Raw genomic sequence first — 13,728 nt, 5'->3', positions numbered from 1 at the left:
TATCTACATTACTATATTTTTTCCTCTGCAATTCGTGAACATTCCGTTAGCTAAAACTGCATTCTGAGCAAACTGCAGAAGTTTAGGTATCCTAAATATTAGTTCAGTAAAAATGTCAAATAATAACACAGTTTAATATAACACAGTTTCCGAAGCATATATAGTGTGTTTATATTTTAAATTTCAATAATGCAAGTCCTTCTTCGACTTTATACGAACTTCTTATCTGCGTAAGGACTCGGGGGAGAAAAATACTTCTTAACCCGCCTGACAGCGAAGTCATACTTGGCTATTTTTCACTGAACCTAATAGAAAGATAAAAAATAAACAAATGGGTCAAAGTCAAATCTAGGAAAAAAGGGTTAAATGCAATAGTTAAAAAACAAAATCAGACAAAAAGTAAGTGAAATTTGTCGACAGGCGGCACACAGCGAAAATTAAGGAGGCATTTGATTAATTTGAAAGGGAAAGAAGTGTTTATATGTAAATCTATTAAATGTAATGTAAAAATAATAAAATAAATATACAACTGAAATTAGTGTAATTAAAATTCGAAAAAAAAAATTTGAACGAAAATAAGGAGCAACAATAAAACTTAAAACAAACAGAAATTATCATGTATAAGAGGGGGACTTTCCCTCTTTATTGTCCATATTAATCGACCCTTGCATCTTAGGAATCATTTTTGAAGAATTCGGACAATAAACCTAAGTTTATCGTAAAGAGCAAGGTATTTAAGACGGAACAACCCTCTTCATATGCTTAATAATTTCAGCTCGTTTAAAGTTTAAATTTTGCTCCTTACTTTCAATTGAAAAACTTAGTTGGTTTTCATTTAGTTTCTGGTCGTTTTTTAAATAATGTTTGGAAATATGGCTCTTCCTCCTCAGAAAGATCTTCTAGACAATTTAAAACTAGTGAAAATTTACCCCAGACAATAACCCTTAACGTCTCCACATGTAAAATGAGTCAGCAAAGAGAAATCAAAACAAATAAAAAGACTTTCATATAGAAACTCCGGCAAACTCCAGTGTAAAGTTTCCCATGAAAAGTTCAGTCCCCAAAAACGTCCCTGCGCATGGAAAATTCTCACCGTGAAAAATACCCCCAGTATAAAATACCCTTCTTCACCCTAAAAATGTATTATACTTCCCAATAACAAATAATGTAAAGAAACAATAGAAAAATTTAATAGCTTAAAGACCTTTCCCCAGGCGCTCTGTGGGGGTCTTGTTATCTCCAAAGGCATAGTTATTGCATCTTTCACCTATGCTTAACAATAGGGCTATCTTAAAGTTTTTAATTGAACCAACTTGGTGAAACAAGGGGCGTAGCTGCCCTCCAATCGTCTTGTTCGCTTAAACAGGGCACTATAAATCTTAATTTACGTTCGTGAGTTCTTTTCCAATGTTCTAGGACCATTGGTTCACTAAGGTCACCCATGGGAATAACAAAAAACAAACAAATAAACACATGTCAGTTATCTTTCTTTTGGTAAACAGGAAGATTGAAGCTTGGAATCTCTGCAGTACAGCTCTCTGACATGTTGAATGACATGTTGAAATTCTCTGACATGACGAAGAATTTTTGACTTTTTAAGGGTGTTTCACCATTTTGCGATAATCAGACAAATTTTCTCAGGTTCGTAGCGTTGATGGGTAAAACTAAACCTAATGAATCATATATATTTGGAATTGGCATAATATGTGAATTCTTTTATATATCTCCAGATATGCAATTCTTTTTTTTAGAGTTTTGGTTACTATTGAGTCTTACTTGCAGTTCAAACCACGAAAAAATTAATGTGTTGTTATATCTGATAGCCTGTCCTTTTATTATTCATTGAAGGGTTGCTCGCATACAAACTGGTGGACTAAGCTATGGTTATTTAAAAAGGACTTGCTAATGGTTGTTTTTTTGTATTTATTTTTCGTGACGTTAAAGGAAAAGGATCCAGAATTTCATCATTATTTGAAAAAATTTCATTTTCAGGAATGCGCTTCACAAATAGCGTTAATCCGAAGGATATTGAAAAAAAAACGGCACTTATATGATAGCGTCGACGTTAAGCTCTTCATTGGAGCAGAACCTGTTTCTCAGATTAATCCTAATGAAATATCACAAAATGAGATGAAAATATAATACTTTAGAAACAAATTTGGGCTATTACATAATGGGTGGGGGTAAAAGATAGTGGGTCTGTATGCAAAATGTGTTACGTTTATTTTATGCACATTATGAAGTAAGAATTATTTTATAACTTAACTGTCCAAATACCCCCCCCCCCCTTAATATTCAAATATATAGCCCAATTAATGTATTTGCTATCTATTTTGCCACTTGTCTTTATTTGTCTCACGCTAAGCTGCAATAAACTAACGAAGAAACCTGTTCTACTGTGCATCGATGGATGAAGAACTTAAGATAGGCCCTAAAACACATAAGTACCAAAAGGGCGGTTTTGCACCCCTAGGACTAATTTTAGGACTATTCCTCCCTGCTAATCACCATCTTCTGTGCTTCAATTTTTGATGTTTCAAAACCATGAAGTTAGTTGAGGTGTTTCGCATTTTCGTCCACACGGACGAAATGTTACCACACGGACCGTGAAAAGAAACAAGCAGAACTAATTAGTCAAACATTGCCAATCTCTTTGTTCCCGAAGACAAGTAAATCTTCAAACAAAAGCTGTACCTTCTTGAGGTGCTCAATGTCATTCTTGAGGTGCTGATTCTTCACCCATGTTTTTGTCACCATGCTGATTTTGTCACCATGTTTCTTTTTTAAAGTCGGAACCTGATGCTACCATAACCTATATAACTGCATATGGAGGCCATTTCTGTCATAAATTGAATCCCGGTTTTTCCTAGGATATATTAGATCTAGTAATTTTCTACTTAATAAAATCCCAACAAGGTTTCATTTTTACTGTCTTTGGTAGATTAACACCTTTATGTTTTATTTCAGCTATGGTTTCAGAATCGTCGAGCCAAATGGCGGATATGTGAACGAATTTCTATTGTCTTTCATTTTTTATTTTTACCGTCTTTATTTTTACTGTCTTTAGATTTCATTTTTTTTGTCCCTAGATTTCATTTTCACTGTCGTTGGTAGGCTAAGGCCTTTATTTTTTATTTCAGGTATGGTTTCAGAATCGTCGAGCCAAATGGCAGGAATCTGAACGAATTTTACTATCGTTCATTTTTATTTTAATGTCTTTTTTTGTACTGTCTTAAGATTTCATTTTTACTATATTTAGATTTCAGTGTTACTGTCTTTGGTAAGTTAAGGCCTTTATTTTATTTCAGGTATGGTTTCAGAATCGTCGAGCCAAATGGCGGAAATCTGAACGAATGAAGGAAGAGCAAAACCGTCGGAATGGTCAAAATGTCACAAGAATTGATGACAAAAAATCTGATGTCAAGAGCCAAGAGTGTTTACTTTCATCCAAAAATGAGTGCAACGATGAAAGGAATGACTCTAAAAACTCATTTGTAGATGTGCTTCACAGTCCTTGCCCTACAAAAAGGTGTGCTACTTTAATTTAATTCTTTTTGTTTTACTTGAGAGTCTCAACACCCATCCTGAAATGGTCACATGCTATATATTCCTTTGCAGAAGTATAGCTGAAGCCAGAGATAATGCGAAGTTTATTAGAGTTTCATATTTGGTGATAGAACTTGGGAAAAAAAGAACATAAATTATCAAAGCCTGTGGGTTAGTCTGTGATGCCATCAACAAATAATTCGGCACAAATGTGAATGTAAAGACCATTTCAAAATTAATTTTTCTTTTAATTCCGGATTTTCTATTTCAGGTAGTTTTTTTTCACTTAATCAACGAGTCATCAAATTCGTTTTAACAGGGCTATGAAAAACAAGGACTACGTCCTTCAATTTGGCTAAACAAAAAGCATCAAGGCCCTGAATGGGGGGGGGGGAATAAGCCACAAGGAAATATTTCAAAGACACTCGCCCTTGGTGGGAGGGGATAAAGACTGAAACTTGGAATTGATTGATATGGAGGAGGAACATGCATAGCAGTGTTGGCTTCAGGCAGCTTGGTGATACATTGACTAGATGGCAGTATTTACAATACGATAAACCCCAAATGCTATTGTTTTTACCTTTGGCCATGTGTTCTAGGGTCAGTTAGTATTATAAATTATAAGGTCGATTAAAAAAAACACATTATTACCATATACATAATTTCGGCGTGAGCGACTCTCAGTGTTTCGACTTGCAATGGAAGCATTATGGAATGCCGTGAAATGAAATAATGTCCAACAGAGAAATAACGAGAAGATAAAATGAAACAAAGAAAATGTAAAAATAAAGCAATCAGCCAATTTAAAACAAAGAAATCGAAAATCAACAAAAACAGTCAGCCAATATAAAACAATGAAATCAAAAATCCTTAATGACTCAACCTTACTTGAAAATAATATAGTATATAGCATTTATTTACTACCACTATGCATGACCTCTTATCGTTTTCCTGACCCTGTATATAACTCAAAAATGCCCCTCAAAAATTGGTTGGCTCGGACCAAACAAATTTTTGACGGTTTAGAACCCTTGGATTCCAGAATTAAAGGTTTAACCAAAGACCTCATATAACTATGCTCCTATGGGAATAATTACATCGTGAAACTCGATGCGATTCGAGTTCCACGTTAAACATTAGTTATATAGCTGCAATTACTGATTGCACACCTGAGGCTCTAGAGATTATACTCTAAGCCAAGTGGGTTCAGCTGAACACAAAAAAGGTTCTTCTATAGTCTGCAGCCCCCCTCCTACAGGAAAGCCCCTCCGGTCTTGCCAAATGCACAAGAACAGAAAATAAGAAGGATTTTCTTCACACTGTGGAATATTCTTTATTTTATTTTTTTTTGCTGCCAGAGGGACCTGAGGCTCTAGAGATTATACTCTAAGCCAAGTGGGTTCAGCTGATCACGACACAAAAAACGTTCTTCTATAGTCTGCAGCCCCCCCCTCCTACAGTTAAACCCCTCCGGTCTTGCCAAATGCACAAGAACAGAAAATAAGAAGTATTTTCTTCACACTGTGGAGTATTCTTTTTTTTTGCCAGAGGGACGAGAGTAATTATTCTTACCCAAAGGATAACACCCGCCTAGAAGTTTCAAAGGGTCATATAAAGAGAAGTTTTGAAAGAAGATGATATAACTCAACAGCCTTCCGTTTTCAAGCTGCATCTCCCTCTTTAAAATGTATTTTAATAGATTAATTTGTTTTTTCTAGAATTAATTTCATTCTTAAAAGCTACTGCAAAAAACCTTCCAAAAATTCTCTTAAACCTAGCAAACCTAGCAGATGTTGTCTGTGGGAGCATCAGACAGCACTATGCAAATTAAAAAATATTCCGCCTAGGCCAATTAAAAATTCTTTGGAAAATTTGATAAATAATGGCAAATTTTACAAAAAATCTAGTCATTAAATATTGGAAGTTACTCATGAAAGATTTGTCAATGTACAGATAAATTGTAGGGTGCAAGTATTCTAAGGAAAATGTATAGTAAAGAAAATTCTGTCGTAACTAGTAACTGCGTAACTTAGCGAATGTCAAAAAATATGCCACGAAAAAAAGAGGTCACGAAAAATGTTTGTGTTTTTGTGGAATTAAAAAATGTTTGTGGAATTAAACTTATTAGTATTCAGTAATGTAAAGGCTTGCATTCTTAAGTTTAAATGTTGTTTTGCAAATATAGATCAAAAGATATAAAGCCATTCAACGCATTAAATACTCTTCAGGAAAAATAAAAATATATTTTTATTCTTGATTTTGACCACTTGTTTACATCCCTCTTGCAACATTTTAAACCAGCTTTTCTATGGCAGCGAAGGAAACGAAAGCCACGAAGGAGAAGAACACGAAGAGTCGTCAAGAAGAAAAGATTATAGAGATTCTAAAACGGTTTCACAACTATTTCGACCAGAAGCAAGAACTCCACCCAGACAAATGACTAGAGTATCTTCTTTTGATGCGCTACCTGGAAGGTATACTATTGCACTTTACGATTTGATTGGAAATAAATAATCATATTTGGAGGGAGCTAAATTACGGACACGGGTTCGATCACTCCGGGCTGCTTTTAAAATATTCTGAAGGAAGTATTTTTAAAGATCATGCGCAATCACCTGGAATTATTGCACGATACACTATGAAGTTACCGGTGAATTATTTGCAAAGTGTTCTAACGGTACAAAGGATAGTGACAATGAAAACTAATTTTTTAACTGGTTAAGTAGGAAAATATACATCCATATAGATTTTACAAAAAAAAGGGGAATTTAATTTAAGTGAAAAAGACCTTCACATGCAGTTACCCATCTGTTGGTGGTACAGGGGTTCCAAGTTTAAAAAAAGAAGCTTGAAACCTTTGCAACATGGTCTATATAAATTAAAAAGCTAAATCAACTGATAATGTAATTGCATTTTTCTTCCAATTTAATAATGATAATCAAGGGTGAAATTAATGCTGAAAAAAAGAAGAAATTTACCATTTATGAATTATGAGTAAGCTCACCTGTATAAAAATTTCTTAGGTGGTGGTCTTTTTAAAACATTTTCAATGGTGTTTAAAAATGACTAGCAAAAACATGGTATAGCTCTACGAAACCCGAAATTGTTAACACCTCTGGTATATTATTGGTCTTTCGGAAAATCGGACCAAAGGTCCATTTTAGATCAAAATGTCTGTGATTAGATCAAAATATTCACCAGATTTTTTTATATCTGTTAGAATAAAAACCACCGAAATCACAGGAACATCAGGCAAACTCCAAATGTTAACATGGGAAGTATAGGAGGATTCCTTGAGAGCCCGTCCTGCCTTAAACTGAAACAGCAAAATCTTACATAAAGCTGAATCAAAATAAATGATGCGTAATTTCCTCCACGAAAAGCTACAGTTCGTGGTGTCTTGAAAAAATACAAATTCTTGATGCAAAAATCAAACCAGATTTATTTCTAAACTTTTCATTTTACCATTACGCTTTCCTCACCCGAAAAAAAATTACTGTGGAAATTGTTGAGACTCATTAGTAATTCAACCTGCTCTTTATTCTTAATAAAGTTTTCTACATTGATTTCTCTAGAATTTTTCAAGCACGACCGCATTTACAGATAACAATGAACCAGCCTTATGGGAAGAGCACAGTTGCGCCACTAAGCGGAAACGGGAACCCCCTACCGTTTTCCTGGGATTAATCTTTGATTAAGACACGCATCAGATAAATATCGACAGTTTATGCGTCTTAATTGACCTAATCAGTCTAGCGATACGAGCTAATGTGACATCTTACAGATTGAAATATGTATTAATCTTATGCTTATTTCCCTGGTTGGATTATTGAATGAAAGAATATACCGTTCCAGCTTTTTTAAGGTCAAGGACCAGACAAGCGTGGAACTTGTTTAGGAAGGACCTAAACACTAATCACTAATTCAGGAACATCAGGCAAACTCCAAATGTTTAACATGGGAGGTATAGGAGGATTCCTTGAGAGCCCATCCTGCCTTAAACTGAAACAGCAAAAACTTACATAAAGCTGAATCAAAATAATTGATGCGTAATTTCCTCCACCAAAATAACAACAAACAAAAACACCCAACTTCTATAAAAAAAAATTAGAGAAAATTCTTTATTTTGAATGAACTAAAAATCCAGTTTAAAGTCATCTAGACAGTTTTAGAATCCCCAGAATCAGGATTATGAGGATTCAAAAAATGCCCAAGAGACTTCAAATGGGTCTAATGAGCATGAGCATGTTTGACGTTAAATCAGCTCTAAAATTAAGTTTAATCATCTCTGCTCAAAATTAAAATCACTACGACCTGACGAAAATAATTTGGTAAAGCACAGCCTTCTTTGCCAGGTGGGTAAGAAATTTTTTTTGGGGGGGGGAATAAAAAAAATTCAGTTTCCTATTTTGAACGTTGCAAAATAACAAACAAATACAAAGTTGAAACAATAGGAAAATCTTTTCAAGACAGTGGAAATCAATTTTGTGTATATTTCGGCCCTATGTCCAAGGGCCGTCTTCAGTACAATACAAAAAAGAGAGAAAAAAATATGTATATATAAATAAACTTACATTAAAATGTGAAAATTAAAACTAATAACGTTAAAAACTTTTTAAAACAGCCCTAGCATCCTTACTTCAATGAAGTTCAACCAGGACTGGCGAAAAGATTGAAGTGAGACGACAAATTCATTCAAACAAAACATAACAAAGTGATTAAATGCAATTTCTCAGAGCCGAATTATCGACAGACGAATTTATCGTCTCACTTCAATCTTTTTGCCAATCCTGGTTGAACTTCATTGAAGTAAGGAGGCTAGGGCTGTTTTAAAAAAGTTTTTAACATTATTAGTTTTAATTTTCGCATTTTAATGTAAGTTTATTTATATATATTTTTGTTCTCTCTTTTTCTCGTATTGTGCTCAAGACGGCCCTTGGACATAGGGCCGAAATATTCACAAAATTGATTTCCACTGTCCTGAAAAGATTTTCCCTATTGTTTCAACTTTGTATTTGTTTGTTATGGAAAGGCAGTGTGGTCTTCGTCGCTATTTTTGATACAGAGTAAGAACTGTTTTCCATGCTTACACCCTTTGTTTGTCTTAGAACAAATTTCAAGATTTATACGGAGAGGCTGGAGCAACCAACCAGCTAAATTGGAGGAAGTTGTGCCATTTTGTATAAGAATTTGGCCTTACATTTGCTTTTGAGGATATTCCAAGGTTGCAATCATATTCCTGCCGTATACCCGTTTACCCGTCACATTACCTGCCGTATACCCGTCACACACATCGCCCGTGTGTGAGCACCGAGTTTCCAGCCCTGTGATGAAATGTAAGGCCAAACTCTGATGAAAAGGGTAAATTTCCTCTTTTCTAGCATTCCTGCCCTATAGCAATACTCAAGTGTTTTCAGTCCCCTCATAGCCTTTCTTTGCCTCGTTGAAAGATTTGTGTAACTTTTTCAAATAATTGAGTAAAGGAGTTTTTGTTTCATAGATACTACTTGCAGTTTCAGAGAAGCCGCAGGTAAACCAAATTCTCACAAAAACAAGGTCCATAAGAATTGTGAACAAAACCAGGGGAATTAAGAAACTGAAACTGCTTTCGATATTTCATTTCAATATTTGATATTGATGTTTAAATCTCACAGCCGTCAAATAAAGCTAGTCCGTATTCTTTCAAAGCTTGTAGATACGTATTAAGTGGTAAACTACTATTAGGGTCTTACAAGTAAATTTACCTACCAAAGACAAATAATTTGTATCCGGTTAAGAAAAAGTATGTTGCATCATTTTAATAACACCAACTTGAAGCGTTTAAGCTATTTCTACGTGAAAATATATTAGTTTTGTTTATTTTTATTTATTTTTGCTTTGCAGCTCATCCAATGCTTCAGAGCTGACACCCCGACCCGAGGCTATTCCTGGATTTATGCTTCCATTGGGCTTCCACGGCTTGGGCAGCCCACTTCTATCTGCATTAAGAGGTGCGCAATTTTTTTTTTTTTTTTTTTTTTTTTTTTTTTTTTTTTTTTTTTACAATTTATAAAAGGTGTGGGAGAAACAAAAGTGCAAATAAAAGCTAAATTTTGTCTCCAAAGAAAGGAATCAAAACCTTTTTTCTTTGGTCCTTCAAAAAAATAAATAAAAAAACAAGTGTTTTTAACTGAAAGTAAGAAGTGACATTAAAACTTAAAACGAACAGAAATTACCCTGTATATGAAAGGAGCTATTCCCTCCTCAACGCTCCGCTCTTTACGCTAAAGTTTGACTTCTTCTCTGAACTCTACATTTTAAAACAGTAGAAAACCATAGCGTAAAGAGTGGGGTGTTGACTTTCGATTGTATGATTCTACTACTTTTAAAGGGTGTTTCCCCCTATTTTCTAAAATAAGGCAAATTTTCTCAGGCTCGTAACTTTTGATGTGTAAAACTAAACTTGATGAAACTTATATATTTAAAATCAGCATTAAAATGTGATTTTTTGGTGTAACTATTGGTATCAAAATTCCGTTTTTTAGAGTTTCGGTTACTATTGAGCCAGGTCGCTCCTTACTACAGTTCATTACCACGACCTGTTTGATACCATATGCTACAGGGATTTCGAATTTGCGCGGTAGTGGTACGCCAAATTGTATTTTTAGAAGAAAGATGTAGAAGACAAAACAATCTTCTCTCATCTTTGAAAAATAGTATGTACTTCTTTGTTTTTTTATTTTCTCCTTTTATGCCTACCATCCGCACGCTCTTCCTCTAGTTTATGCACTTCTCCTATATTTCACATATATATTTCTCCTGTATCTCTTTTAATGTATTACTTTTCCTATAATTCATTCTTTTTTGCTTTTGGGACACATTTAACCCCCTATCCACCCCCTAGGTAGTATCAAGCTCATGCACCTGCAGTAGACAACTGAGATAGATTCTAAACACCATGGTTAACTTTATGATAATAGTGCAAACCCTGAAACTTCCCTCTGGATACGACTTTGATTGGCAATAATAGACTATCGTTTGTTCTTTATCAGTATTCATGCAATTCGTGATTTAATATGAAGCTTCGTTTTTGTTTTCCCGTTATTTTTATTTTTCATATAATTTGATTTTTAGCTTCGCTTTTAGACAATGCCACAAAAAATAAGTCAAGACTGAGACTCGTTATGCGTACTTAAAAGCCTATGAAAAAATAAAAATGAAAAAAAAACAAATATTTTGACAAGGACCTCCGCCAAGCCGTCCTCAGTGCTCATAAAAAAGAAAGAAAGAAGAAAAACAAAGTCCAACCTTTCGAAGTGAATTTGACAACAGGAGTATCTATTCTCCTCTTGTCAAATTCACTTCGGAAGGTTTGTCTTTTTTCTTTATTTCTTTTTTGAACACTGAGGACGACTTGGCTGAGGTCCTTGTCAAAATATTCGCTTGTTTTTCGTCTTCATATTTTGCAACTGGCTGACAAAATCCTCGTTTTCTCACCTATTTTGTTATATTTTTCATTTATTATATCGTTCCTTTCTTGGTTTCATATCTCATGTATAGCCAGTGTGGTCTTAGAATGTATTTATAATAAAAGTATATATTTTCACCCTTTGAAACGTGTCCCGGGTTTGTCCCGATAGGAAAAATCCAAATTTCCCTTTATATCTCTCCTCTTTGCCAACTCGTTTGTGATTTTTTTTTTCATTCAATTCAAAATTTAATTTGGATAATTAATTATTAGCATGATTATTCTTTAATGGTCAGGGTGACTGAGAAACACTTTTCATCCACCCCACAATGCTTCGGCCACTTTCTACAGAAAACGAAAAGGTTCTATGCGTTCTAGTCGTCTTCCATCCAGGTCAATCTCTCATGTGTCTTTTAGGCGTACACTTTTTTCTAGTTTTGAGACATGTTCAAGCCACTTTTTTTATGCATAGGTATAGAGATGGGTCTGGCCACCCAAGTCACAATACAAATTGATAGTCGTTTTGTAAATATAATATTTGGAGAAACTAAACGTAACGTTATAAAACGAAAAAAAGACAGCGTTTCTAAATGTTATGCTTTTTAAACGTTTTTTTCTTCTAAGCTTTGAGTGTTTAAAAGTTAACACATACCAAAGATGCTGATTAGTCGATGAACTTATTGCTAGTTGTACATCAAAAACAACTTAACCTCGGAAATAGAAAAGAAAAAAAAACGAAAAGAAATAGAACAAAACAAAATAGGAAAAATCCTGCAGTTGTAGACCTGCTAATTGCAAAGACAATTTTAAGACCAAACTGGTCAGAAATGACGATGAAAAAAGGATAAATAAAAACTAATGAGGTTGGACCAACATCGAAAACAAAAAAAAAAATATAAGATATTTTTTGGGTGACCTTTACGGTTTGTCTTCAATATCTAATTTAAATATATAAACCATAACAAAATTACACGGCAAAAATAAATATTTGTTATGTAATTATAAGCTGTGACTTGAAGAAATAAAGCCCAACCAGGGCAAACGATAATTTTCTGGAAATAATTTTCTTTGATATTTTAACGAAAATAGCAGATCCAAAGAAAATACCTAATGAGATATCAAATTTAGTCACGCAGTTCAAAGCTCATCAATGGTCTTCATATACCAAACCCTACTATAACTATTGCTAAAATTATACAGTAGGGTTTTTAGATAGGGTAAACTTGATGGTGTGATTTTCAATCAGATGCCTTGATTTTTGGGGGATGTTTACCCCCTTCTTCTAAAATAAGAAAAATTTTCACGCTCGTAGCTTTTGATGGTTAAACTTAATGAATCTTGTATGTTTGGAAACTGCATAGAAAGTCAATTCTTTCAACATATTTATTGCTGTCAAAACTAAACGAGATCCGTTTATTTTTGAATTTAAAAAAAAAGGGAATAGTTGTGGGAAAAGTCAAGGTCATGGCCAATTGTAGAAAAAAGCCAAGACAGATTGTCCAATTAAGTGGGCAGCCCAGTCAAGCTTAATTTTACCCCTTTGATGGCCGTTGTTACTGTCTCCCATTTATGCTCCGTGCAAACGTGTACCCTTCACAATGCCGAACTAGAGTGTGTCAGTTACTATTTGGCCAAGTTGCTCCTTACTTACTGTTCGTTACCAATAACTGTTCGATCGCTACATGGTGCCAGGGCCGTATCCAAGGGGGTAGAGGGTTTGACCCCCCTCCCCAAACTGTTTGTCTGACTCGAAAAGTGTAATAAAAATAGATATAAACAATTTTTTATGCGTTTTATGAGGTATTTACCCCCCCCCCCCGAAAAAATTATTGTGTAAAACACCCCGCGAAAATAATCCTGGACTTGGCCCTGCATGGAGCAAAAAATTATTTCAATCAAAGTAAGATAGTTAAGACCTACAGTATTATCGTTTCTTTTCAGGACTACCACCAATGTGTCCCTGCTGTCCAGGCAAGATTCATAATTTCCACAATCCTGGCTACGCCAATTTGTGCAATCCATTTTCCCCTCTAACGCATTCCATTAACATCAGTGATAAGGTATCATCAGAACAATTGGCTCCAGCATTCCACAGCGTCGAGGAACTAAGGCGGAAGGCTCAAGAGCACTCAACACAACTTCTTCAGAACCTTCAACAACAGGCAACATTCTCATCTAATTATTTTTCGGCAGCAGCTAGCCTTAGCAGAGTGGCTTCGCTCCATCAAGTACTAGCAAATGCTAGTGGAGATGAAGTGAATCTGGAAGGTGGACTCAATATGGATCAGAAAATTTAAGATTGTGTGCAATTGATGAAGGTGATCGAAGAAAAGAATGATCTCAATCTAGTATTTCAAAATTTTTTCTTGTGCTTTATTTTGAATGATCTGGAAATATATGACAATATACTCACCTTTTTTCTAACAAGGAATTTTTGTCTACAAAGGACTGTAGAAAAAGTCACTTTCGTGTTTTACCTCAGGTGAAGGAGGACGAAGCAAGTGCACCATTATGAAAGGACCTATATATCCTCTAGCCTATAACCAAACAAAATAAAGTGTAAAAATCCATATTTAAAAGACCTTAAAAAACCTTCATGACCTTGGTTTCCCAGGAATCTTCACTTTTTCCGTTAGCAGGCAGGCACGTATAACAAATAATCTTAATGAGTTGAGAGAGGGCTGAACTGACCACAAATAGAGTTTTAGCAAGATATTTAGTGACTAAACTGATTT

General features: G+C 34.7%; 1 protein-coding gene and 1 long non-coding RNA gene across 4 annotated transcripts in view; one reads left to right on the top strand and one right to left on the bottom strand.

The window, feature by feature from the left end:
* Positions 1–13,420, top strand: part of LOC136036600 (homeobox protein OTX1 B-like) — a 70,681-nt gene extending 57,261 nt beyond the window's left edge. For all 3 annotated transcript variants that reach the window (XM_065718905.1, XM_065718907.1, XM_065718906.1), the window contains 4 exons: positions 3,309–3,529; positions 5,862–6,020; positions 9,430–9,536; positions 12,935–13,420. In XM_065718905.1, the coding sequence (XP_065574977.1) occupies positions 3,309–3,529; positions 5,862–6,020; positions 9,430–9,536; positions 12,935–13,290 (843 nt within the window). In that variant the 3' untranslated portion in view covers positions 13,291–13,420. The remainder of the gene's footprint in view (positions 1–3,308; positions 3,530–5,861; positions 6,021–9,429; positions 9,537–12,934) is intronic.
* On the bottom strand, positions 116–8,201 carry LOC136036601 (uncharacterized). Its single transcript, XR_010619750.1, has 2 exons — positions 8,121–8,201; positions 116–305 (listed from the first exon to the last, which is right to left on the bottom strand). It is a non-coding gene; the product is annotated as an uncharacterized LOC136036601 (long non-coding RNA).
* Positions 13,421–13,728: the final 308 nt, after the last annotated feature.

Source organism: Artemia franciscana, chromosome 15 (genome assembly GCF_032884065.1).
Source record: "Artemia franciscana chromosome 15, ASM3288406v1, whole genome shotgun sequence".
In the NCBI taxonomy this organism is placed as follows: Eukaryota; Metazoa; Arthropoda; class Branchiopoda; order Anostraca; family Artemiidae; genus Artemia; species Artemia franciscana.
The sequence above is the reverse complement of the archived record's forward strand: the minus strand, read 5'-3'. Positions and strand labels throughout refer to the sequence as shown.